At 48.1% G+C, this 26,048-nt stretch overlaps 1 protein-coding gene and 1 pseudogene across 4 annotated transcripts in view; both read right to left on the bottom strand.

Annotated features, from left to right (window-relative positions):
• Fbxo10 (F-box protein 10) overlaps positions 1–26,048 on the bottom strand; it is a 44,756-nt gene that overhangs the window by 3,623 nt on the left and 15,085 nt on the right. For all 4 annotated transcript variants that reach the window (XM_048334724.1, XM_048334966.1, XM_048334803.1 and 1 more), the window contains 9 exons: positions 18,316–18,906; positions 13,457–14,299; positions 10,342–10,491; positions 8,893–9,029; positions 6,783–6,853; positions 5,314–5,466; positions 4,247–4,516; positions 2,321–2,634; positions 1,110–1,291 (listed from right to left, as the gene is read on the bottom strand). In XM_048334724.1, coding sequence (XP_048190681.1) covers positions 1,110–1,291; positions 2,321–2,634; positions 4,247–4,516; positions 5,314–5,466; positions 6,783–6,853; positions 8,893–9,029; positions 10,342–10,491; positions 13,457–14,299; positions 18,316–18,900 — 2,705 coding nt within the window. In that variant the 5' untranslated portion in view covers positions 18,901–18,906. The remainder of the gene's footprint in view (positions 1–1,109; positions 1,292–2,320; positions 2,635–4,246; positions 4,517–5,313; positions 5,467–6,782; positions 6,854–8,892; positions 9,030–10,341; positions 10,492–13,456; positions 14,300–18,315; positions 18,907–26,048) is intronic.
• On the bottom strand, positions 15,046–15,163 carry LOC125341655 (annotated as a pseudogene).

Below are 26,048 nucleotides of genomic sequence, written 5' to 3' on the forward strand. Positions count from 1 at the left end.
TAACTCCTGCGATAGGTAAAGGATCACTGTATTATGATTATTTTTTTTCTGAGATTTAAAAAAGATGATTCTCTAATTGTGTGTGTGTGCGTGCATGTGCATGCACATGTGCCAGTCTTGGGGTTTGAACTCAGTGCTTGGGCGCTGTCCTTGAGCTTTTTTGCTGAATGTTAGCACTCTACCACTTGAGCCACAGCTCCACTTTTAGCTTCTTGGTGGTCAATTGGAACCCAGGCTGGCTTCAAACTGTGATTCTTAGATCTCAGCCTCCTAAGTAGCTAGAATTAAATGTTAAAAAAAATCTTTTTTCTACAACTTAGTTCCTTTAAAGTAGGTTTTACTAAGTAAAGCTCAGAGATATTAGATATCTGTTCACAATCACATAGCCAATGACAGAGCTCAGATGAAAGTGCGTATCTTTGATTCTTTTTCTTTTTTCTTTTCTTTTGTCGGTTGTGGGGCTTGAACTCCGGGCCTGCTGTCCCTGAGCTCTTTTACTAAACTAGTGCTCTACCATTTTGAGTCATAGCTTCACTTCCACTTCCAGTTTTTGAGTGGTTAACTGGAAATAAGAGTCTCATGAACTTTCCTGCCCAGGCTGGCTTCAAACCGCAGTCCTCAGATCTCAGCCTCCTAAGTAGCTAGGATCACGGGCATGAGCCACTGGTGCCCGGCTCACCCTTGATTCTTAAAAAGCTTTTCCTCAGGGTGGGAATATGGCCTAGTGGTAAAGTGCTCGCCTTGTATACATACATAAAGCCCTGGGTTCGATTCCTCAGCACCACATATATAGAAAAAGCCAGAAGTGGCGCTGTGGCTCAAGTGGTAGAGTCCTAGCCTTGAGCAAAAAGAAGCTCAGGGACAGTGCTCAGGCCCTGAGTTCAAGCCCCAGGACTGGCAAAGAAAAAAAAACCAAAGCTTTTCCTCACAGGGAGTCAGGTGCAAGTCCCCAGCCTAAGCCTGACACAAAGCACTGGGCTTTTTCTGGACACAGTGAAAGCTGGCAGGACCGGGGTGGACATGCCAGGCGCTGCATTCTGCCAGCCTCAGCAGCTTCCCCAGTGACCCTGTGGTTCTTGAAATCTATTCGGGCAGCTGCAGAAACGTACTTTTTCTTGAAGACCAGGAACTTGTTGTTCTGCATAATGCACTCTCGGTTGTTTGTGATTTGCTGAAAGATGGTCTTGTTGGTCTTGCCCTGGAAGATGATGTTCTCTTGCACCAGGGCCTTGGCACGGCCCCGCACAGCGATGCCATAGGCCCGGAATGAGTGGATTCGGTTCTTTATGACCTGGGAGAAGCAGGCAGAGTTTGGTTATATCATAGGGACCTACAGTCTAGTGGGGGGCCAGACAAGTGCACTGAGGCTGAGAGGTCAGCACAAAACCAGAGATGCTCAGTGCAGGCTATCAAGAGTAGCCTGACAGAGCCATGGGAAACTTCCTGGAAGAAATGGTTGAACATGGGATAGTTTTTCCAGGAAGAAGGAACAATGTGGAAAATCCAGGTGCCAGAAGCCAGGGCCCCTGGAAGCCCAAATGAAACAGCAGTGTGCCCCCTCTCCCCTCTGCTCCCCTGGGGCTCAGATGCCAAGTCATGGACCTCTTCTCTCCTTGCCCAAGTTGGACATGTTTGACCCTCTACAGCTGGAAAGAGCCCCTAGGTTTCATAATTCTACAAGGGGATGGGGGACTGTGTGTGTTTGGCTCAGCACTGAAACCCTAGCACCTAGTACACTGGCTTTGCATAAAAGATGCTTTGATCTCACATTCTGTGGGGGGGACATACAGGAGAAGGCCCCTGTGGCACTTGCCAGGCAGGGTGGACACGGTGCCCCAGAGCCCAGAAAAGCAGCACCTTAGCTCAAGCAGCTCAGGAGTCTTCCTGAAGTGGAGTAGCCGGGCTGTATGAATAAACTAGCACAAAGCAAGGGGATTCAAGGTAGATAGGGAGTGATGTGGGCAGAAGCCCTGTGGCAAGAGTCCTCTCCTCATTAAGCACCTACTGCCTAACAGGCCTGTGCAAGCTCATTCTCTTATGGAAGGAGCCGACATGGCCCTGACCATGAAGACACCTTAAGAGGCTGCCAACACCATGCACTCTAGGAGGTGACTGACATCCTCAACTCGGGACTCATCCTTTAAGACCCTGTTTACATGCTCTCCTAGGTGAAGCCCAACCACATCTCCCAGGCTGGGCTCTGGCAGGAGGAATGGTGCCCCTTGCAGCAGTCAGAACTGATGGCTCTGCTCCTCAGCAGAGGGCCAGGGCCAGGGCTGGGCCTGTGCTGCCACCCCAGGTCACACACATGCACACCTACCTTAGTGTCAGACCTGGGCAGCAACTGCAGCCCGCTGCCGCGGTTGCCAATGATGTCATTTTCCACAACAACGGTGCTCTCGCCCTTGGTGATGATTCCATGGCCCCTATTGTCATAGATGCCATTGCCCCGGAGCTCCACCTTGCACTGGGTCTCCACCTTGACTCCGCTCTGGCGGTTGCAGGAGATGCTGTTGTTGGCCACGCGGGTGAGTTGGCCACTCTGGGCCACAGAGATGCCTCTGTCCCCATTGGCGTGGATCACGTTGGAGATGACGTGCAGCACCTCGCTGCTCTGGACATAGAGTCCGGAAGCTACAGGCAGAGGGGGTGATCACAAGGTCAGCCCTGACAACCGGAGTCAGGAACAGCCTTCCTTGGAGGGTATATCCTGGGACAGAGGCCAGGAGGAAGAGGCAGTGACCTGCAGACCGGCCTTGATGTCATCTTCCAGGCTGATGACAGACAGGAGGAGGAAACCAGGGGGCATCGAGAACTTCCTGCTGCATTAGGAAGTCCTCACCAAAGGTGGCCAGGGGCACAGGCTGGGAGAAGACTCCTTGGCTTCAATGGTCCTGGCCCAGGCTCTCAACCCAGACTGAAATGCCCCCTATAACCCCATCCTTCCGTTGTTTGTGCCTCCTGTAATGAGCAGCTCACTGCCTCCTAAGGCTGCCTGTGTTGCCTCAAGACAGAACTCTGCCTGTTAGGCAAGTGTCTGTCTTAGTTTTATGGAACTATTTATGGAACAGGCAGCTCAGGAATCTTCCTAAAGCAGACTAGCCGGGCTGTATGAATAAAGTAGCACAAAGCAAGGGGATTCAAGATAGATAGGGAGTGGTGTGTGCAGAAGCCCTGTGGCAAGAGTCCTCTCCTCATTAAGTGCCTACTTCCTAAAAGGCCTGTGCAAGCTCATTCTGTTATGGAAGGAGCTGACATGGCCCTGACCATGAAGACACCTTAAGAGGCTGCCAACACCATGCACTCTAGGAGGTGACTGACATCCTCAACTTCTAGCATACTGCTGCTGAACTCCTACTCATCCTTTAAAACCCTGTTTACACGCTCTCCTAGGTGAAGCCTGTCTCACTATTTTAGAAAGTTTTCTTTATAAGGGAAATCCTATCATTTCTGATGGGAAAATATATCAAATGAAGTAATACATGTCTAAAAAGTGTTAAGGGTTACAAATGCTTTGAACTATGTATGTGTGGAATAAAGCAGTTCTTATAAGAGCCCCCTGGCAAGGAAGGAGGTGAGGAAGGCATGGAGGAGAATGGCTCTGCTGCCCTATGTCTGCCCTCCCCAGAAGCAGGAGGACCAGGGAATGCAGGAGGGACCATGTGGAAGACAAGGAGCATGGAAGCAGTCAGCCAGAAGTGACTCTGTGAGTTCAGACTTCAGTGTGACACCTGCCTGCTGCTTCCTGGGCATGGCTGGGTATTTTGCCTGTCCTACCTGACAGCCCCGGTATATGGAAGAACCCAGAACTAGGATGGACCTCATTTCCTGTGGAGGTGGGCTGGAGCTAATGACTAGCATTTCCCTGAGGAAAGAGCTAACCAGGGCTCATGAAATGATTTCCTTCTTTATCAGCACTCTGTAACTGACTCTGTACCCCATAAAACATATCACTGGGAATGGGGAGGGGCCACAATTCAAAGAAGGAAAGGACAGAGAGGCCTTCACAGATGGTTGGGAAGTTCAAGTTGGCTTGAGATGTGTGAATGGGAGAAGGAATTTCAAACATGAGTAAAAGAGGTGAGACAGGAGACAGGAAAGCTTAGAGAGGAAGTCCAGGAGCTTGGGTAGGAGGTAAAAGACAGAAAGAAATAGCTGAGAGGCTGGAGGGCCAAGCTGAGACCAGTCTGCTGTCTAAGTCAGTGGGGAGCCCTCAAGGTTTGTCAGCAGGAGCTGACACACTCACCTCCATTGTGATTAATACTGTTCGACTCCACCAGAGCGATGGTGATGGGCCGGCACAGCGGGTCGTCCTCCTTCTCCAGCTCTGTCTCCCAGAGGATGGCATCCCCGTCCTCACTGAAGTTCTCCTGGGCCCCATGGCCTCCAGGGAACTCGCTGATGCCGTCCTTCTGGCTGAACACAGCCACTCCATATAGGCCATTGTAGCTCACGTGATTGCTGGTGACGTGGGGCAGGCTGGACGACATCATCCAAACACCACAGCCCTTGTTAGCTGCGACAGTGAACAGAGCTGGTCACTGACACCCAGCAATGGGTGAGGCAGTGCCCAGGGTCACCCTGAGAGGGGATGCAGAAGGCACTGGGACAGGTCAAGTCACAGCTGTAGCTGTGGGCTTCTTCTTCTTCATGTGGAGGGATGACCATGAGCAGGCCAACCTCACAAGCTGTGAGAGCTGTCAAGCCATGCTTTTGGGTCAGAAGCACACAGGCCCATAGCGACAGGGCCAAAGGTGGGCCAATGCTACTCTACAGGAGCATGCCCTACCACTCCCCAGCTATGACTTAGAGCAGGTCATCCAATCTCTGTGCCTCAGTTTCCTCACCTTTCTATTGAGATGAATACATATACCTTTGTGCCTTCCAAAGGCAGTCATGGGGATTAAATGTGACAATGCATGGGAAGAACATAGCAGAGGTAAGCCTGGATAAATCTTGTCAATAATTATTATTGGAGGCTTGATCTGGAAAGATCATGACTTTGTCCCAAATATTCACATCCAGACAGGATGTATAAGGATGAAGAATTTAGATGCCTGTGTGTTGCAAGTTAAACGCAACACTTCTGTTTCTTGTTATTTTCCTTGGGGATAAAGCTGAGCACTTGAGCTCAGTGTGGATTGTAAGGTGATGTACGAAGGGGGTCTGCCACAGTTCCCCCTCTTCCCCTGACGTGGCTGAGGCCTTGGGAAGTTGGACCGACAAGCCAGCATGGAACCCAGGCTTCCTGCCTCCCAGGTGGAGCTGGACCACAAGACCTGTCCCCCAGAACCCCAGAACCCTGCTTCTCACCATAGATGGTATTCCCTTCTATCAATCCTTTGCCTTCATCTCCCACGACCACACCGTCTGAGTAGCCAAAGCAGATGAGGTTGCTCCTGAGGACCGGGATGGCTCCCCGGCGGATGTCCACACCTCCCCACTGATTCTCCCGGATGACATTTTCTATGGAGAGAGGCAGAAAGAAGGTCAATACACCAAAGCTACTTCCAGCACTGTCGATGATGATTAGGACGGCCTGGGGAAAAGACCTCACAGAACACCCACACCTCTTGCTGCTGACACCCAGCATCCTGATATGAGCCGGCTGGCTGATGTTTCAGACCCTCATCCGCTTTCTCTGGGGAAAAGTTTGTGTCTTGTGCATGCCTCTGTCCTCAGCTCTCACTGTACCTTGTGGCCTGAAGATTGCTGAGTAGGAAGAAACTGGCTCTTAAGAGTCCAAGGAGGAGTCCACAAGTTCTGCCACAGCGTGGGAAGGTACCCTGACTGACCTTCCTGCCCTGTTCTCTCCTGGGGAGCCTCTCCATTCCTGAGAGTAGGCTAAGAGTCAAAGGTCAGCAGGGTGGTCCTGGGCACGGCTATCTCGAGCACTGTGACAGAGCAGACTAAGCCTCCTGGACCATAGCTCAGAAAACCCTCATGCTGGGCCCCTTCCTGCTCTGTGTTGCTATAACATGCTCCCTTCTCCAGGCACCCCAGGCTTTAGTCCCACTAGCTATCCCCAGTCAAGTATGTCATTTTACTCCTGTTGTTGGCCTTGTCTGGAAGGTTCTTTTCTTAGGACTCATCCCATCTTTTAGGTTCTGAGAAAGGCTTGCCTTGGACCAGGCCTATAATCTCAGCTAAAGAAGCTGAGTAAGTAAGTCTGGGGCTTGCCCTGGGGCAAACACATGAAAACCATACCTGGAAAGCCACTCAAGCAATATAGGGCAGGGGGTGTGGCTCACAAGGTAGAGTACCTGCCTAGTAAACACAAGGCCTTGAGTCCAGACTGACAAAAACAAACAACAGAAAGTGATTAAGTAAAATGTCCTATAATAAAGATGTCCTGGGTACAACGAGTGAATGTGAGCTAAGAATAGATCAGGGAAGGCTTCCCTGAAGAGGTAACATTCAAGCTGACACCTAAAGGAAGAGTAAGAATTGACCTGATTCCAGAGAAGATAGCAGCCCATGAAAAAAGTCCAAAGGAAGGATTCACACAGCTCCTCAGGCTTCAGTGCTTCAGGAAGTGGAACAAGCCACCCAGTGACATGCCTCAGCCCTGGGCGTGGCACAGCACACACTCCTCGGTGCTGTGCTAGGCCCTCCTCATGAGAAGCATGGCCAGCAGGGAGCCCATGTCCCTGAGAGCCAGCTAATCACAGAAGGTGGCCTGTGGTGGGTAAGGAGTGGTGTAAGCTGGTGACGTGACCCAAGGGGACAGTGGTGTGGGCTGCCAGTGCTGGCTGTGGCTCTAGGGAATTCCCAACCCATACCTGTGATGAGGCCTTTGCCATTCTCGTTCACTGCTATGCCAGCTGCACGGCCCTTGAAGATGTGGTTCCCACTAGAATGGAAAGACAAGACAGAGGACTCACGTCATGCTCCAGGCCACTGCCTCCCTTGGCAGGTGTCCCGATGGCTCACGTTCACAAGGCTTACAGCACTTCCCGGAGTGTGCCAGGCACTTAGAAATCTTTAGTGGTGAGTGGGGCAGCCTGACCAAAACTGAACTCACAATTATGGGATGTAAGCATAATGACATCTGACTGTGGCTTCTCTTTACCGTCATCTACCTATAAACACCATTTTATTTATTTATTTTTGGCCAGTCCTGGGGCTTGAGCTCAGGGCCTGAGCACTGTCCCTGGCTTCTTTTTGCTCAAGGCTAGCACTCTGCCACTTGAGCCACAGCGCCACTTCTGGCCATTTTCTATATATGTGGTGCCCAGGAATTGAACCCAGGGCTTCATGTATACGAGGCAAGCACTCTTGCCACTAGGCCATATTCCCAGCCCCTAAGTACCATTTTAAACAGATGTCACCATGGTATATGATCACAGGTAAGCCCTGGTGGCATGATGAAATCCTAGGAGGCTGTGCTAAGCTTGCTTGGGAGTTGTAATTCCAGTGGCAAATGGGGTTTGCCTCATTCATGCTGTTCAGGTATCTCAGACTTTTTTTTTTGTGCTAGTTCTGGGGCTCTTGAACTCAGGGCCTGGACACTGTCCCTGAGCTTCTTTTACCAAAGTCCAACACTCTACCACTTGTGCCACCACTTCCAGCTTTTCTTTTGAAAAAAGATATGTAGTACTGAATCAAACCCAGGGCCTCATGCATGCTAGGCAAGCACTCTACCACTAAGCCACATTCCCAGCCTGATCTCAGACTCTTTTTCTGTGTCCTCCCCTGAGGCTGCTGCCTGTCACAAGCCTCACAGAAGGAAAGAAGCACAATCTGTCCACTCAAGGTAACTACATTTGCACAACCTGTTCTCTCACAGTGACTGGCCACGTGTGAAAGACCATGTCACTGATCTGATGGTGATAGTCTTCAAAGTTCTTGAATGGTTTTCCAGCACTTGCAAGGGACACTGTGACCATGAGTTATCTTTAAGAGAGAAAAGTATTTGCCCTAGTACTAACAGAACAGGTAGAAAATTATGAAGTACCCAAATGGCAGAATATTCTGAAACTTTCCAGAGTGATAAATACAAGTGTCCTGCAACCACTCAGAAAATCACCTGTGGACTAATGCAGAGGAAAACCACCTGAGAACATTCTTGCTGCACATTAATGCCAGCCACAGTCCTAAAGACAGGCATAGCTGCGTGAGACTTCAACTCAAAATCTTTATTGAAGATTCCCCATTATCTCATCAGAACCAACTTCACTTTCCTCAGCCTGGCTGACATAAGGGTGTGTGGTGTGTGTGTGTGTGTGTGTGTGTGTGTGTGTGTGTGTGTGTGTGTCTTGGGAGCAGGGGTTATGCACATGCCTGTATTGGGGCTTGAACTGGGTCTTGCTCATTTTTAGTCATGGCTGCTACTCTACCACTTGATCTATGCCTCCAATTTTGGCTTTTTGCCAGTTAATTGGAGAAAAGAATCTTACAAATTTGTCTAGTTGGGCTAGCTTTGAACAGGGATCCTCAGGATTCAGATTCCTGAGTGGCTAGGATTGTAGGGGTAAGCCGCCTGTGCCCAGCCTCAAGCCTTTTTTTCTACCTTTATTTCCACTGTGCTGCATGGCAGAGACGCTGCCACATGGGTATAAAAGGCCATGTTAAAATCATCATCGAATCCAAGATTTTCAGGGACAATTCCAATAAAAAGTATTCTATTTCGTTCCCCTCAAGTCGCAGTAGACTACTCACTCCTAGATCTCGGTTAGTGTACACAGTGGTGTGCTGAACAGAATGCCAACATACAGGTAAGTGGGAAAGAAGGCAGAAGCACCAGAGCAGCTGTGTAATTAGGGTGAGGTCTTGGCTGGTATCTGTACCACTGTGAATAAATGTTTCAAATGGAGCAAACACAGGGATTGAGGAAACAGATGACAGTAGGGAGAAGGGATCATGGCCCAGCCAGACAGTCTGGGTACCTACCTTACAACTGGATTTCCGTGGTACAGGATATAAATGCCAGCCTCTTTATTTGAAAAGATTTGGTTGTTCCTGATGATGCCTTTCCCATTGCCAAGGACAACAATGCCAGAACGAAGGCCGTGGTGGATCTGGTTACACTGCAAGTAGAAGTGAGACACTATGGAAGACAGATCAGGCATGCTGGTAAGAAGCGGAAGGCTCAATCACTGTCCACCCAACGGGCCCAGGATGAACACAGTGGAGACCACACTATCACTGGAAGATCCCCAGCACATGGCTATATGGCTGTCCTGCCTTTCCTGCAAACGTGCCACAATGTAGCCTGTAGGGGGAAGGACGACAGCCCTGTAGCCTCCCTGGCATGGAAGAGGGCACTGGTTAGGTGAGGCTTTTTTTTCAAGTTGGGAACTTTTCCCTTCTCTCTTCAGCCAAGAGAGAACAGGCAAAGATGATCAACCCTGAGTCACGCCACCTGCATTCAAATCCCACCTGCCACCAGCCACATGGCAGTGGGAAGGTCATCAACCTCTTTGTTCCCAATGCCTACACCTGTAAATAGGGGAAGTCACTATTCTATTTCCTAAGGATGAAGGATAATTAGGTAAACATGTACAAAAGGATTAGTAAAGTATCAGGCATATAATAAGCATCATATTTACTGGGGGAGGGTCTTTTTTTGTCAGTTGTGGGGCTTGAACTCAGGGCCTGGGCACTGTCCTTGTGCCTCTCTGTGCTCAAAGCTAGCACTTTACCAATTGAGCCACAGTGCCACTTCCAGTTTTTGAGGTGTTAACCGGAGATAAGAGTCTCACAAGGACTTTTCTGCCTGGGCTGGATTGGAACTGTGATCCTCATATCTCAGCCTCCTGAGTAGGAAGCTAGATAGATAATGGACTAATAAGATAGGGTTTCATTTTGATTTCAGAACCAAATGTCTTTTAGGGAAGGAGGACATCATATCTTTATTGTCTTATTTTTTTTTGGCAGTACTGGGGTTTGAACTCAGCATCTCACACTGGCTAGGCAGGCAGTCTACCCACCTGATCCACACACCTAGCCCTTTTTGCTTCAAGTTAGGATTTCACATTTTTGCTAGGGGCAAATTTCCAAGGGGGAAATCAGACTCAATCCTTCTTCTTCTGCCTCATGAGAAGCTGGGATTATAAGCACGAGCCACTGCAGTCAACCCTGTATGTTGATTCTTATGAAACTGAAAGCCAACCACATATCAGGGCTGAGGGATGACCCTGTAAAATTTCCTCTTCCTCCTCTTTAATGATAGGAAGATGGAGGAAGTGACTTGCCTGCACTCACTATTCATGCGTGGAAGAGAAAGTCATGAGGACATACAGAAAAGCTGAATCCACTTGCAAACAGGAAGGCTATAAATTCAAGATGGCAACCTGAATGGAGCCATCTGGAAGAAGGAAAGAAAATAGAGAAAAGTACCAGTATGAGTGGGTTGGACCGTTTCCGGATGTCGACACCAGCTTCCGCATTGTGGTAAATGTTGTTGCCTGCGATCAGGCCTCCTCCCTCCAAGCGAAGAAAAATGCCTGATGCCCGACAGCGATAAATGTCATTCCTGAGCATGACAATCTAAGTGGACAAGGGAACGGCATTTATTTTGCTGTCATGGTTTTGTTAGCATGCAATGGGGCAACCCTTGATTCACTCCTTTACCATTTGGTCCCTACAGTTCGCCCACAAGTGAGAGGGGAACATCCCCAGTACCCTACTTCCTTCCCATTGTGTGCTGCCAGCTAGCCTCATGTTGAGGCTTTATCAAAACCTAGATTGAAGCTTGGCTCTGAGCCCAGGCCACAAAACTGAAGGATGGAGGGAAAGGATGCTTAGAGAAATGGGTTCCAGAGTCTTCAAGCTTCATGCACTGGGGTCGCATGGAAACTTCATGGGGCTCAAGGATGTAGCTACTTTTAGTGGATCAAGTTCCAGATCTATCCCTTCTACTTAGGATAGATGTTTTCTAAATTTGCCCAAGCAAACACCAAGCATACATGGGATATTTCATCTCTCTCCCATCATTCTTCAACTTAGGAAACCAAGGCCAATTCTTCAGCTTTTTTTTTTTTTTTGATGGGGGACGGGGGTGGGAATCAAGTTGTGGTTTATATATTCTAGACAAGCACTGAGCTATAATCCCAGCCTTTTTTTGTTTGTTTGTTTTATTTATTTTTTGTCAGTCCTGGGACTTGGACTCGGGGCGTGAGCACTGTCCCCAGCTTTTGCTCAAGGCTAGCACTCTACCACTTGAGCCATAGCACTACTTCCGGCTTTTTCTGTTTATGTGGTGCTGAGGAATTGAACCCAGGGATTCATGCATGCAAGGCGAGCACTCTACCGCTAAACCATATTCCCAGCTCCCACCCTCCCTTTTTTTTGAGACAGGATCTCGCTATATAACTCAGGCCGGATTCAATCTTGTCATCCTCCTGGTCATTCAAAGTGCTAGGATTACAGGCATGCTCCAAGCCTGGCTTTTTAATTGTTTTCTCTTACAGTCCTGGGGTTTGAACATAGGGTGCTGTCTCTGGGCTTCTTTGGCTCAAGAGCCACAGCACCACTTCTGGCTTTTTCTGAGTTGTTTACTTAACAGTAGTTTATTGGAGATCAGAGTCTCATGAACTATAACCTCTCTCTGTACATCAGTTTGACAATAAAAATTTAAAAAAAAGAGTCTCATGGATTTTCCTGCTCAAGCTAGCTTTGGATGTGATCCTCAGATCTCAGCCTCCTGTGTAGCTGGAATTACAGGCCTGAGCCACTGGAGCCTGGCTTGAAAAGCCATATTCTTAGTTACTCTGCAAGGAGGAAAGAGTCATCCCTGAGGGCCCAAAGCAGATCCTTCCATCAGGGCGTCATGAGAACTATCCCCCATTGCCTACCCATTCCTTTATATTTGACCTTTTCTGTTTATAGCACAATCTTGTAGTACTTTCAGAGTAACACCACCTAAACATCCCTTTTGGAAGTGGGCTGGGTAATACAAAAGTAAAATGCAACTGCTACTAACTATTCTAGAAGTGCAAGATCCACATTTGACATTTGCACAGTGCCCTTTAGTTTCCTGAATACTTCTGCCAACACCATGGCATCGGGCCCTCAGCCCCAGTGACGGAAGCCAGACAGGAACATTCATGTCCTCTGCCAGAAGCAGAGGTAATGTTCACAGCAACAGAGAGCCAAGGTGCTGTGCCAGGCTGTCTTCTGCAAGCCCTCCCTTTCCCTTCAGAGCCCCCCTTCCTGTTACAACCATTAGTGGAATTGCAGGTTGTCTTGCTGTACCTGAATGCCTGCCCAGAGCAAGATGTTAATCATATCACTGGGCTGCTTTTAGCATAAGGTCCACTTTTCTAGGCCCAAGGCTAGGTGGCACCTGCTCAGCTTTGTTGCTTCATCTTTCAACCTGTCCCCACTGGCACAGGCGAAGGCAGCCTTATAACCAAGCCCAGCACAGGATGTTCCTGCTGCTGGCATGGCTCACTGCTTGCATGCACTGTGGGTCCCCTTTTCATCACACAGGGCCCATTCTCTTTGGGCCCCTACTTATTTACTCAGCACAGACAGCTCTTCTCAAAAGCCTTCTCAGCTCTATGACTTGAACCTGCAGTGAAGCAGTGATCATGTCTCCACGAATCTTGTCATATTTCTTTTACTAGGACATGCATGGCATGTTTGAGAAACAGCATAGTGAATACAGACACAGACCTAAGCTGGAGAACTCTATTCTCCCTCAGACTTTCTATCTGATCCTGAGTAAGATACCTCCCTTCTCTGGGCCTCTGTTTCCTTTTCCACAAAATGGGAAGAAATATTTCTGTCCTGTCTAAGTCAGATGATGAACATGAAGTGAAGTGTCAATAAGCTTAAAAATATTATCTAAAAAAATGCAAAACACTAAGCCAGGCACCGGTAGCTCACACCTGCAATCTATGCTACCCAGGAGACTGAGATTTGAGGATTGAGGTACAAAACTAGCTTGGGCAGTAAAATCTTTAAGATTCTTACCTCTAATTAAGCACCAAAACAAGCCAGAAGTGGAGCTGTGGCTCAAATGGTAAAGCACTAGCCTTGAGAATAAAGCTCAGGGAGAGCACCCAGGCTCTGAGTTCAAGTCCCCAGTACCAGTACACACACACACACACACACACACACACACACACACACACACACACACACACACAAGATGCTACTTAGAAGGAGACAGGAGGATGGTGAATTGAAGACAAGCCTAGACAAAGTTAGCAAGACTCTATGTCATAAATGAACAAAAGAGCTGAAGGCATAGTTCAAGTGGCAGAGTGCTTACCAGGCATGTGTAAGGTCCTAGGTTTAATCCCCACTATAGTAAAACACACACACACACACACACACACACACACACACACACACACACACAAAAAAAAAAAACACCCTCCCCTCCCCCAAAACATCCTATGACACCTTTCCCATCTATAACCTCAGGAGCCCTCAACAGTCAACCCTCACACTCCAGGTAACCCAGGGAGGTCCTCGTCCACAGTGTCTATGTTTAGAGCAGCACCTTGCTGTTATGTATGCACCGCACTGCATAAGTCAGGTTGCGGAAGACGTTTCCTTCCATCTTGGCCCGGCCATAGGAGCAGACAAAGACGCCTCCTTTTCCGTCCCGGAAGAGGCACTTGCGGATGAGGCAACCCTGCACAGAGCTGGCCAGAGCCATGGCCTCCTTGTCCTTCTGTAGCTCCTGCTGCAGAGAGTTCAGCACCAGGCAGCTGGGCAGCTGAATGGAGGCTCCTGGCAGTGGTGGGCCTAGAAAGGAACCCCCTAGGACAGGACGCGGGCCCTGCACCTGGTAGGACAACCTGTACGTGAGCTGTTCCTCCTCCTCCTCCTCACCCTCACCACTGGGACTCAGGCCTCCATCGCTGCTGTCTGGGGTCTGGGCCACCCTTTCCCCATCGCTGCCCACCACTTCGGCCTCCTGGGAACTAGCCTTGGAGCTTGGCTTTGGGGAGCTGGAGGCTGGGCTGGTGGGGCTTTGGCTGCCCTCGATGACAATATCACAGGTCCTTGGGCTCCAGGCCTGGTCACGGCTCTCCAGGTCCAGGGACATTAAAAAGTCTGTGTCCTCTTTGGGGATCAGGGTGGGAGAGGATCTGACAAGCCCCAGTAGATACTTATAGGCCCAGTTCTTATCTGCTGACGGGTGACCCTCCACCGTCACCGAGTTGTTTTCACTGCCCACAAATTCACAGTTTTCCAGGACACACAGGGGCACATTGTGCAGGAAGACATGGGTGTTTTTGAAGATGCAGAACTTCACCTGGCAGGTCCCAGGGCCATGGACCTGGATGTGTCCATTCTCAAAATTGCAGTTGTCAAACTGGACATGACCTGATGTGGTCTGGGTAGAAAAAGAAGACACCATGAGAGAGGGAACTTTTTTCTTTTGTGCCCACCTAGGACTTGAACTCAGGGCCTGAGCACTCACTGTTCCTGATCTTTTTTTTTTTTTTTTCTCAAGGCTGGTGCTCTACCACTTAAGCTACAGCTCTACTTCAGGATTTTTGTTGTTGTTGTTGTTGTTTTGGTAGTTTGTTGGAGATAAGAGTCTTGTGGATTTTCCTGCCCAGGCTGGCATTGAACCATGATCCTCAGATCTCAGATCTCCTGAGTAGATAGGATGATAGGCATGAGCCACTGGCACTTGGCTGAGAGCTAACCTTTGTGTGCTGTGAGCACTCAAGCTGCTTTTAAAGGAGGACCGATCAGGAAAAGCCCACATGTTCCACTGATTTTTCTGCCCTATCCCCCCAGGGTCTGGGTGTCAGCTGGTGCCCAAAGGAACTGGGGAGAAGTGGGAGCCACCTGGCCTGCTATGAAATGCTTGGTGACAACGCATGCATTTCAAGAGCATGCGTGGGGGCAGATACAGCAGCTGATGCTGGGTGAAATGGAATTGATACACATTCACACAGGAAAGAGGTGAAGCAGGGGTCACTCCTGGGACAGCCACTCCAGGTTGGGAGCACTTTGGATTTCCCTTCTTTCCTTTTTTTTTTTTTTTTCTTTTAAATGATCAACTTTATTCTTAGAGCCAACCTAAATGGGTATTAATAACCCTATCACTTCAAACTATTGGAAGGATTATTTATTCCTTCTTACATGTATCAAAACACAATGAGTTCTGGGTTGCAAAGCAGGATTTATTTTTTGTACCTGTTTGTATGTCTTTGTGACAAATTAATCGAAGACACACACGAGTGCTATGGACTTCTACAAACACTGGTAGGTGGGATATGACCTGGATTTTACCAAGCCTTCAAAAGGTAGGTGTGTGTGTGTGTGTGTGTGTGTGTGTGTGTGTGTGTGTGTGTGTGTGTGTGTGATGCCCCCCACTCATTCATTCATTGGGGTCTAGCAAGAATGGATTAAATAGTGTGAAGAAATGTATCCAGCTCTCACCCTTGCAAAGGGCTTTCCCTTCAGGCATGTCCTGTCTTGGCCCATAGTCCTATCTTCTACCTGAGCCTGCTGCCTCAGCACACCACAGAGCTAGCTCTGTCTGAACTTAGGAATGGCCCATGCAGGATGTGATAGCTGGCACAGAGAAGACAGACCAGGAGGGGCTGAGCTAGGAGGGGACAGGCAGCCCTACAGGTATGGGGAGAGTCTATTCTGTGCTATTGGTGTGTAGTGGAGACACAGCAAAAGACAGCAGGCTGCATCCTGAAGAGAGGAGGTGAGGGATAACGGTTAAGCAGTGGTAAAAAGCATAGATTCTAGGGAGGACCATATGGGAGAGACTCAACCTTTGTCTTTTTCAAGAGCACTTCCCAAGATAAATGACCTCATCTCTCAAAGAGTCAGTTTCCTAGCCTGCAGCATAAGGCTTACTAGTTAATAAAGCATAAAACTCAGCTAGACACCAGTGGCTCATGGCTATAATCCTAGCTGCTTGGAAGGCTGAGATTGGAGGATCGTGGATCAAAGCCAGTTCTGGCAGAAAAGCTCAAAACCCTTCTTTAATCCATTGCTGGGCACGGTGGGGTGTGCTTGTTGCCCTAAGCTCCATGGGAGACTGAGATTGGGGAGATCCCAAACCCAGGCAGAAAATCCCTTTAGACTCAGTGGAGCATGCTGTCATGTGTCATTCCACAAATGACAGGCAACGAGACCCTATCTCAGAAACTACCAGTAGGAAGTAGAGCTAGACATATGGCTCAGTGGTAGAGGGTCTGAATTCAAATCCCAGTAGCACCAGAAAAGAAAAAGAACAGAATGCAGTGCCAGGAATAAAGCTGCCACTCAGAAAAAGTTAGTTATTATTGTCCAGCATCATAGACACAAGGAACAGAGAACCCCCAGAATGGGGGTGGGGAATCACTAAAATCATAATTTATCTGGGTCCCTTGGATTTAGCCTGAGTGAAAGACATGCTTTGTAAGACCCAGTTGCTCAACATTCCTGAAAAAGAACCACTTCTAGATTTCACACAAAAAATTTAATCAGATGCACCTGAACTGTAAAATGAGCATCTTATAATCCTATTTAATAATCCAAGCACACTCCTGGAAGAGTTTTTTTTTTTTTAAATATTCTCTAGCTATGAGTTCCCTTGAAAGCTTCTTCCTAGAGCTTCACTCCTCTTGGCCTAAGTTCTTCCTTACAGCTAACCTACCATTTTCTTGCTGACACTTCAATCTACATTCTCTTTTCTTGGTCCTGGCTAAGGATAAAGGCCATATCTCTGGAGAAGCAGAGCCACTGCTAGGATTTCCTCCCAGGTCACTGGCAACTGCTATGAAATGACTGCCCTTTGCGTTTTTCCCACAAGATCATCCCATACCCATGTGCCTTTTTAAGTTAGAAGACAGTTGTGGGCTGAGCACAAATACACGCTAAACACTACACCAGATGGAAAGTTACAAAGACATCTCAGGCCAGGTGACTCCCTTCAGGAGCTACAGCCATGCTTCTGAGGGGAAGCAGAGACTCAAATTCACATATGACTCTATGCAAATGTATTATAAAGGGTCTGGAATATATATTTTTTTGTTTTTGAGAAATGAACTCTCCTAGGTCTGTAACCAGCAAAAAAAAAAAGTTCATTCATTCTTCTATTACATATTATAGCTAAAACTCAGGCTTTTAAGCTTCAAAGGAACCCAGCGTGATATAATTTTGTAAGTGCTTAGATCAGAAGGCCTGGATTTGAGTTCTAACACCACTAATTACCCACCTGAAAAGGTTACTTAGCATCACTTACCGTTAGTACCCCTCACCTGCACAATAGGGGTACCACCTGTACTTTGTCTGCCAAAGTTCATTGAGGGGATTAAATGAGGTAACAAATGGAAAGCCACCTTAATTATAAAACACCTTACTAAATCTGAGACCCTGACACACACATCACTTGCTCTAATTGAGCCTCATTCTCTATACTTATAAAATCAGACATTACAAATACCCATCTCATATGGCGGTAGAGAGTAATAATGAGAAAACCTGTATAAGGCACATGCCTGGCACACATAAATGACCACAAATGACTGGCCATAAGAGGACTGCTGCAAACCTAAGTTGTTATTGGATGTAATAGTGGCAATGTGATTTTTACTGAATAGACACATAGTCCAAATACTGCAGTCAGCTTCTGGGCAATTAGAAGCTCTAGATTATTCTGTCAGGATCTATCAATGCCTTGATTACATGCTTGCTTCTGAACACATCTGCTCTGTGCTCATGAAAGGACTGAGTCTCTTCATGTACTCTCCAAGTACCCCTGACAAGTAGCTTATCTAAGAAGAACGCTTGTCTTCCTCAACCTCACATGGGGTGGGGTTCACATGCTGAAGGCCACTGGTTCTCACAGCCTCCCTGGTTCCTTCCTCGAGCAACCAGTGTGTTTAACTGAGCTGCACTGTCTATAGCTCCAGGTGGTTCAGTTGGGAAGGGAGGAGGTAGTAATAATTTTGGCTCCAATGTCATGATTCATTTGCCATTATAGGGTTTTGTTTTGCCAGTTCTGGGGCTTTCCATTAGCTTTTTCTCTCAAGGCTGGTGCTTTACCATTTGAATCACACCTCCACTTCCAACTTTTTGTTGGTTAATTGGAGATAAGAGTCTGTCAGATTTGTCTGCCTGGACTGGTTTCAAACCTTGGGCCTCAGATTTTAGCCTCCTGAATATCGAAGATTACAGGTGTGAGACACTGGCACACTAATAAAGCTTTGACAGGAGTAAAGCACAAAGTCTACTGATCCCAATGACTATTTCTCAATTTGTTGCCTCAGAGGAATGTGTGCATAGAAGTAACCACTGAACTCTCAATTGCAACAAAACAGGGGAACCCAAGGAAGAGAAGCCAAGCTCCTGGGCTCAGGCCTGGAGGACACCTACTTGATGGTGGACACTCACCTTGTACATGATGGGGGAGAACCAGGCTGGCATGAAGACCAGGTTGCACAGGCGTGTGGTTGAGCAGTGCTGGTCAATGCTGGCTAGCAGGGCCACCTCGCCCAACTTCCCCTGGCCCACAATCTCCACGGGTACCTTCAGGATGATTTCACCTTGTTCTTCGTATACACCCGGGAACAGCACAATTCGGTCATACAGGCTGGCCATGGCCAAGGCACTACCCAGGCTGTCAAACTCATGGCCTGGACCCACACTGAGGGTGCGCCGCTCCTTCCTCCTTCGGAACAGAGAAAAGCAGACAGAGGATTCCAAGTCCAAGGCATTCTTGGTCCAGGTCTTGGAGGCCAGGTAATGCTGCTTGAAAGCTTCTCGCCAAGACTCAGGCTCCACATCAGGCTGGTTAGGCCAGTTGGGGTGGCGGCACTCAGTGCAACCCAGACATAGTTGTCGCCAGCGGGTGCTATCCAGGCTGAGGATCAGTTCATACCAGGCCCTGCAAACCACACTGCAGCGGCCCAGGTCAGGAAGGTGCAGGTAGGCGAAGATCATGCGCCACAGCTCCAGTGGGAGTCCACCAGCCTCCATGGTTACCTGGGAGAAAAACACAAAACAGGATTCTATCGATCTTGCTTACTGACCATCACCCAACTACAAATGCTTTACCACTTCCTGACCCTGAAGATGAATAAACGAACACCGCTCAGCCATCAGAGCACTCGATCCCCTCAGTCAGCTACTTTCAGGTTTTTCTGCCTGGCATGAATATATAACACCTGGAACTCCTGGCAGCCAGGTTTCCTACTTTTTGATGTGAGAGCCAAGTGGAAGGGAGACAAAAATTAAAGACAAAAGGTGATTCCACGTGTATGTGTTCTAGAAGTAGTGAGTTCCGATTCTTCTAGGTATCATATCTATTCAGGATTCACAGACAGCTCACTTTTGCCTGTGATGGTTCTAGAGTTTGGATGTGCTTGACTCCCTAGGGAAGAGACTATTATCTCTTCATACCAAACTGAGTGTCTGTCCCTCTTCATTCCTAGATAAGTAACTGCTACTGTTCCCGAGTAGGGTAGTCCCAGGAAAGAGTCATGAGTTTTGGTTCTGGCTCAGCTATTTGTCACTGATATAATCCTCATGCCCTAAACATTTACCAGGCTGGCTGCCCAGCCATCTGCCTCCTTGTTGTCTCTGGAAAATAGCATTCCCACTAGCAATGATGTATACCACATGATTTATACAGAGGGAGGGCTTCCTGAAGTTGCATGTATTGAAAACATTGATACTCCAACCCTGGGACTGCAACTGATGGTTACAATAGATTCTAGTAGGCTGCTGAGACCTTATCCTGGTACTATTCTAGTACCAGGCTTGTTTCCTTCCTAAATGATGGGGAATGAATGCTTCTTTCCGAAACTCAGGAATAGTTACTAGTGATTATTTCCCCTGGGAGAGGAGGCAGACGCTGATTTATACTAGGAGAAGACTGAATCAGACATACAGAACAAAAGAGAATAGGTAATAAGCAAGTGGTGTCTCAGTTTCTCAGCTGGTCAAAGCCCTAGTCTACTTTCACATTGCACTTTCTCTTTGTTATCAGATAGCTCTGTACTTTAATAAATAATAAGTCTTCCTTTTGGCATAAACTGGCCACGTTCATTTTCTGTTCTTTATACCTGGTTCAAACTCATTTATTTTTATTTTTGAGTGCTGAAGACCAAATTCAGGGCTTCATGTATGCTAGGCCAATGCTCTACTACTAAGCAACACCTCTAGCTCCCTGTCATTTAGGATCATCAATTTCCCAACCTAAAACACAAGAAGGTTAATAAGCAAGATGCCCCAGAGAAATTTCTAAGTCTGAAGCCCTACAAAAATAGGGTAGACTCTACCTTGGCTTTCCTCTGTGTTATGCAAACAATGCTCACACTTAGCAGTTACTTAAGCCCCAAGAAAGCTACATATCTAGAATGTATGTGCTCAGCTTCCTCAAGACTAAGGCGGCTTTGACTCACAGACCAGTACCATAGCCTGGGCAAGTAGATTGACTGATTGATTCCTTCCTTCTTTTCTTCCTTTCCTTTTTCTTTTCTGGTACTAGGCTTGAACTCGGGGCCTTGGGCTTGCTCGGCATACTGTCAGCTACCCATATGTTCTTCAGTAAGATTTTACTCTGCTCTCAGCAGCACAGGAGGCTAGACTTGGCCTCCTAAGTGCTGGGATCACAGGTGCACAACACTGTACCTGGCCTCACTTGTTTTTTTAGCTATACTTTTGTTGGGGATTATTATGGCCTGGGAAAGACTGCCCTTCCACCAGCCTTGGGACAATAGAAGCCCCTCCCACCTTTTGACCTCCACCCCTTGGGAGGTGAACACGTGCGTGCCACCATGATGGGGTTGTCCCGCCCACAAAGGGAAGTTTTGTGATGTCACTTGATGAACGTGACCCCTAGCCTATGACTGACCCTTTGGCCAGCCCCCTTTCCTTTCCGCCATTACTTTTATATAAGTGCCCTTTCATATTAAAGTCTTTGAGACGCATTCCACCACCGCAGCGTGTCCCTGATGCCTTTCTTTTGCCTCCGCCCTCGGTAACATGTGGGGGGAACTGGGGGGAGGGGAAGCTTCAGCAACCCGTCCTCAACTTAGCGCAGGTCCATGTGAGCACGCCTTTGGCCTTCCGCTGGCGGAGGGCCAGGCTGAGTGCTCTTTTATAGAGTTTGTGGTTACCATTCTCCCCGTGGGGGGAGAAAGGGGGTGTCCGGAACCCCAACATAAATGGCGCCCAACATGGGGCACCAAATTGTACGGCCGAGAAGTTCGGGGTACAGTATCCCCACAGATTGCTAAGTAGGGTTTTAGAGGAGGGTCCTGCCCATCCAGACGGGGCAGAAGCATGGAGACACAGGCTCGCGGGACGCGGCGCCAAAGAGTTGCCCCGCCGTGGCGATTTGGCGCCGGGCGGCGGAGGGAGCGGGGCGCGCTTCCCGCGAAAGCATGTCAGTGGAGCAGTGGGGCCGGAGCAAGAGAAATGCGACCCCGGGCTGGGGTCGGTTACTTCTGCTCTGTGCGCCCCGGGCCAGACGGCAGGCACCCGCAGTGGCGCTTGAGAAGCAGTGGGTGGCCGAGCGCCGGAGCGGTTTGGCTTGCGCGGGCTGAGCGTAAGTACACTGTGCTCCGCGCCACCCCAGGTTTGCGAGGTGCGTGGGCTGGGGCCCTCGTGGCCCCGGGCGACACCAGGCGTCCGAGTGTGGCGGGCCGAGCACGGCGTGGCGGAAGCGCGGTTCCGCCATGTGGGAAGCTGTGGCATGGCGGCGACAGAGCGTTGGGGATGGCTGCCGCTTTGGCCAGACTTGTATTTACAATGGCTGGGCTGGAGCCAGTGCGGCCCCAGCCCGCGGATGGATTTAAAAAAAAAAAAAAAAAAAAAAAAGGCGTGGCGTGCAGTTTAGACCATGGGACGGCGTCCCAGTTGGGGTGCATGGGCGGCAACAGCGGCGGCAGCAGCCCCGGAGTGGCTGCAGCCCGGCAAACTGCTTTATGCCCGCCGATGGTCGTTAAGCTCAGAAATTCGGGTGAGTTGGTTGAATCCTGATTTCTCTGACTTAACACACACGTGGAGCACAATGGGGCACGCCATATTGGAGGCGGGGCCCCACCCATTCCCCCCAGGTGAGGGGCGTGCCAGACTCGCCTGGGCTGGCCGATTGCGCTGCAGCTGAGAGAGGCAAGCACCCCGCTGTGCTTGCCTGCATGTTTTCTCTCTGTCAGACTTACAGCTGCAGATGGGGTCGGAGCCAGGAAAGCCTTAAATTATAAACTAAAATGGAATATTAAAAGGAAAACAAAGAGTTTTGATACAGCAATAGGTAATTTGATTGAACTTCCATGTTTACCAGTTCAAAGATATAAAATCAACTGGAGTTTTTCTAGATGGATAAAAGGGTTTGCTTGTCCACTGATTTAAAAATTGTCATGTTGGGAGTGTGTAATTAACAGGTTTCCCTTTTGTTTTTTATTCAACCACGTGGTTCTATTATGGGCAAATTAATATCATTTGCCGCTGGAATTCCAGAAAATTTAAATGGCCAATCAAAGCAATTTTAAAGAGCGCTCAGGTATTTTTGTGTGTGTGTGTGTGTGTGCGCGCGCACGCGTGTGGTTGTTGGTAAGATTTAAAGGCATAACAATAGGTTTCCATCCCGGTGTTCGATGGAGATAAAGGTGCCTATAAAAATTTCCATAAGGTTCAAATATGCAACATGTGGTAAAAGTTCACCAGTATGTTATTTTATATTCAGTGTGTTTCCATAAGGTTCAAATATGCAGCATGTAGTAAAAGCACAATGGTATAAAATCAGCATGTTATTTTATACTCAGTGTGTTAAAAGTTAAGTGTGCATGTAGCCTTAACAACTCTTTGGCATAAATTAAGATTTTACCTTCCCATTTTCTCTCCTGTGTTCTCATAAACTCTCAAGATCAAGAAATTGAGATTGCTTCATACAAATGTGACTATTAACCTCAGCTTTCCTGACCCAGGATTAATATACTGCTTTATAGGATACAGGTGGACAGATGCTAGCCGCATGGACGGTGGCAGCTCCTGGATATAGGAAGATGCCACCACAGTCTGTTCCCGAACTGCCTTGTTTCACTACTAATGATTCTTTGCTCTCTCTCCCATTGGAAGCTGCTCGAATGATTTATGAGCCTTGAGTAGGATGTGAATAGTTCCATCTTAACAGTTACTCCAGGTTAAATCACCATAGTTATGTTAGTGGTCACAGCTAGCCAGGTAAAATTTTGTGATTAAGAAAGTCTTTAAATTTTGTGATTAAAAAAGTCTTTTCACCCTGCTTAAACCAGAAGGGCATCGATATACCAGAGCCAGAAGCGCTAAAAAATTTTGAACACTCTAACCAATCTATATAAAAATTTTGCAGGCAACCCAGAGCAAGATGTGAGCAAGAGATACCACTACAGCTTTGCCTCGAGTTCCCCATCGCATGGCATGGAACTTGCCAAATGGGGATGAGGGACGCAGCCACTTCCGAGACTGAGGATTCCACAATGCTTTAACCCTTTGCCCTTGGTTGTCATTTATCTGTGTTCTCTTTCACTTGCCAGTGGGATTCAACGGCGTGATTCAAGTTGATGGCATGTAAATCTCATGTTTTCTAAGTGTTATAGCCAAACCTTCACAAACAGTTTTTGGTCAGTTCTCAACGACCTACAAATGGATTATCTCTGTTGTGTTTTTTTCCTTGTTGCTCAATTGGGAATAAAAAGGGCTTGTAGGACTATGACTCCCTGGATAGTTCAAAGCCAGCCCGGGCAAAAGAAAAAAATCTCTCCAAAATCCCACCTCCCAGTTAAACAGCAAAGAGCCAGATTGAGAGCTCAACCACAGAGAGCGAGCAAAAGGCTGAAGCAGCACCGTGACTCAAGTGGTAGAGCACTAGCCTTGAGCAAAAGTGCTCATGGACAGTGCTCAGGCCCCGAGTTCAAACGCGGATGAAAAAATGCAATTCCAGCCACAAACGTTGAAATTCCTGGGACTTGGCCAGTCCAGAAGACGGAAAGGTGGAGTGGAGTGAGAGGAGAATGGTGCCATATTATCCTAAAGGGAGCTGCCTTGTTTCACCCTTTCAAAATGGATCAGAGCCGGGAAATCGAGAGAGATAATTCCTGTCCATTTTCTTCTCTTTTGCCAGTTGTATATAGGTGTATATACATATTTATTTATTTTGCCTCTGACTGGCTATGCCAAACCAGTTTTCTATCATTAAACACTTCTTTCAGTCGTTTCTCCTTACTCGTTCACTTTACAATTGGGTTTATGCTCCAAAAGGGAACTGTTCCTGGCTTATGCCCAGGGTGTGTTCTATGCCATTCATGCCAACCAGCTCTGAAAACTTGTCGATACTTTGCCTGACCTTTTCAAAAGTGTCTTTTGACAAAATAACATCTCTTGCTGAGATCACCAATGGGGAATTTGCCGTTCACAGTCGTCACCCTAACACAGGCCTGAACCCTGGAGGCACCAGCCTTGGAAACTTCTGGGTATGCCCAAAGACTCAGGGCGGGCTGGAGAAAACCATAGCGCTCTCTGGCCCTAGTGACCATACTCATGGTAATGATGGGGACTTTTTGCCAGCCACACCGGACTGCCAGGCTGACCAGGGGCCCTTGATTTACGTCGCCCCCTTGACAGCAGGAAGTAGCTACAGAAGACGAGACCTCCATCCATACTCCCTGCCTGGTGGCCGCCGGTGTCATAATTTTAAAAAAACAAAAGGGGGAGGTATTCCCCAGGATTAATTAAGGATTCCCTAGGATTAATTAAGGATTAGTTATGCTTATGTTAATTATCCAGAAATTTTAAATCATCCCGAATCAGTGTGGGATGGAGTACAGTATATGTGTTTTTCCAGATTGGAAAATTAAACCCAGAGCACCCACTCTGGAGAAATGTTTTCTTGTTCTCTTCAGGAAAAGGAGGACCATGTTGGACTTCTGCTCTCCCATGAAAATATGGAAAGTAGGACTGCCTACGGTAGGAGGCAACCAAGCTTCCTTTCCTTGTCTGCTTTCTAGATTCCTTCTTGAGCATCTCATGGCTCATGGAAAGTAGGACTGCCTACGGTAGGAAGCAACCAAGCTTCCTTTCCTTGTTTGCTTTCTAGATTCCTTCTTGAGCATCTCATGGCTCAATGTTTTGCTGGGGCAATACTGCCTACAGCGTCACACAAAGAAACCAAAGGAATTTTGCACCGTGCTTCTCCTTTCCTCTCCCCCTGCTGCTAGACTTGGGGAGTCCCGTTGGAAAGAAAATAGGAGCTGAGGGTATTGACACTCAACCCCAATGTTTTATGATAGAAATGTTTAAAAAAGTAAATGCAAAGGTTTAACACCTTGGCTTCAATGTTTATATAAAAGAATGTTTCACTAATCACTTATGTTTGAGTTATCAGCTACTGTGAACTGCCGGGAATGCCAGAGTTTCAGCTTCTACCTCACCAACAAAAGAGGGCTGCTGTCTGCACCTTCCTGCACTTGGCAGAAACCAGCTGAGGATTCTGACTTCTGGACATAGCCAGATGGATGGACCCTTACCTACCCCTCACCCCAGTTTTGTGGAAGGGGCCCCACAGATCTTATGTCAGCATTTGCCTTATGCCCACACATGCCATGTGTTTACAGCATCCCCTGCTTATTGAAAAAAACAAAAAGGGGGAGATGTTGGGGATTATTATGGCCTGGGAAAGACTGCCCTTCCACCAGCCTTGGGACAATAGAAGCCCCTCCCACCTTTTGACCTCCACCCCTTGGGAGGTGAACACGTGCGTGCCACCATGATGGGGTTGTCCCGCCCACAAAGGGAAGTTTCGTGATGTCACTTGATGAACGTGACCCCTAGCCTATGACTGACCCTTTGGCCAGCCCCCTTTCCTTCCCGCCATTACTTCTATATAAGTGCCCTTCCATATTAAAGTCTTTGAGACGCATTCCACCACCGCAGCGTGTCCCTGATGCCTTCCTTTCGCCTCCGCCCTCGGTAACATGTGGGGGGAACTGGGGGGAGGGGAAGCTTCAGCAACCCGTCCTCAACTTAGCGTTTGCCCATGTGAGCACGCCTTTGGCCTTCCGCTGGCGGAGGGCCAGGCTGAGTGCTCTTTTATAGAGTTTGTGGTTACCATTCTCCCCGTGGGGGGAGAAAGGGGGTGTCCG

This window comes from Perognathus longimembris, chromosome 1 (genome assembly GCF_023159225.1).
Source record: "Perognathus longimembris pacificus isolate PPM17 chromosome 1, ASM2315922v1, whole genome shotgun sequence".
Classification (NCBI taxonomy): Eukaryota; Metazoa; Chordata; class Mammalia; order Rodentia; family Heteromyidae; genus Perognathus; species Perognathus longimembris.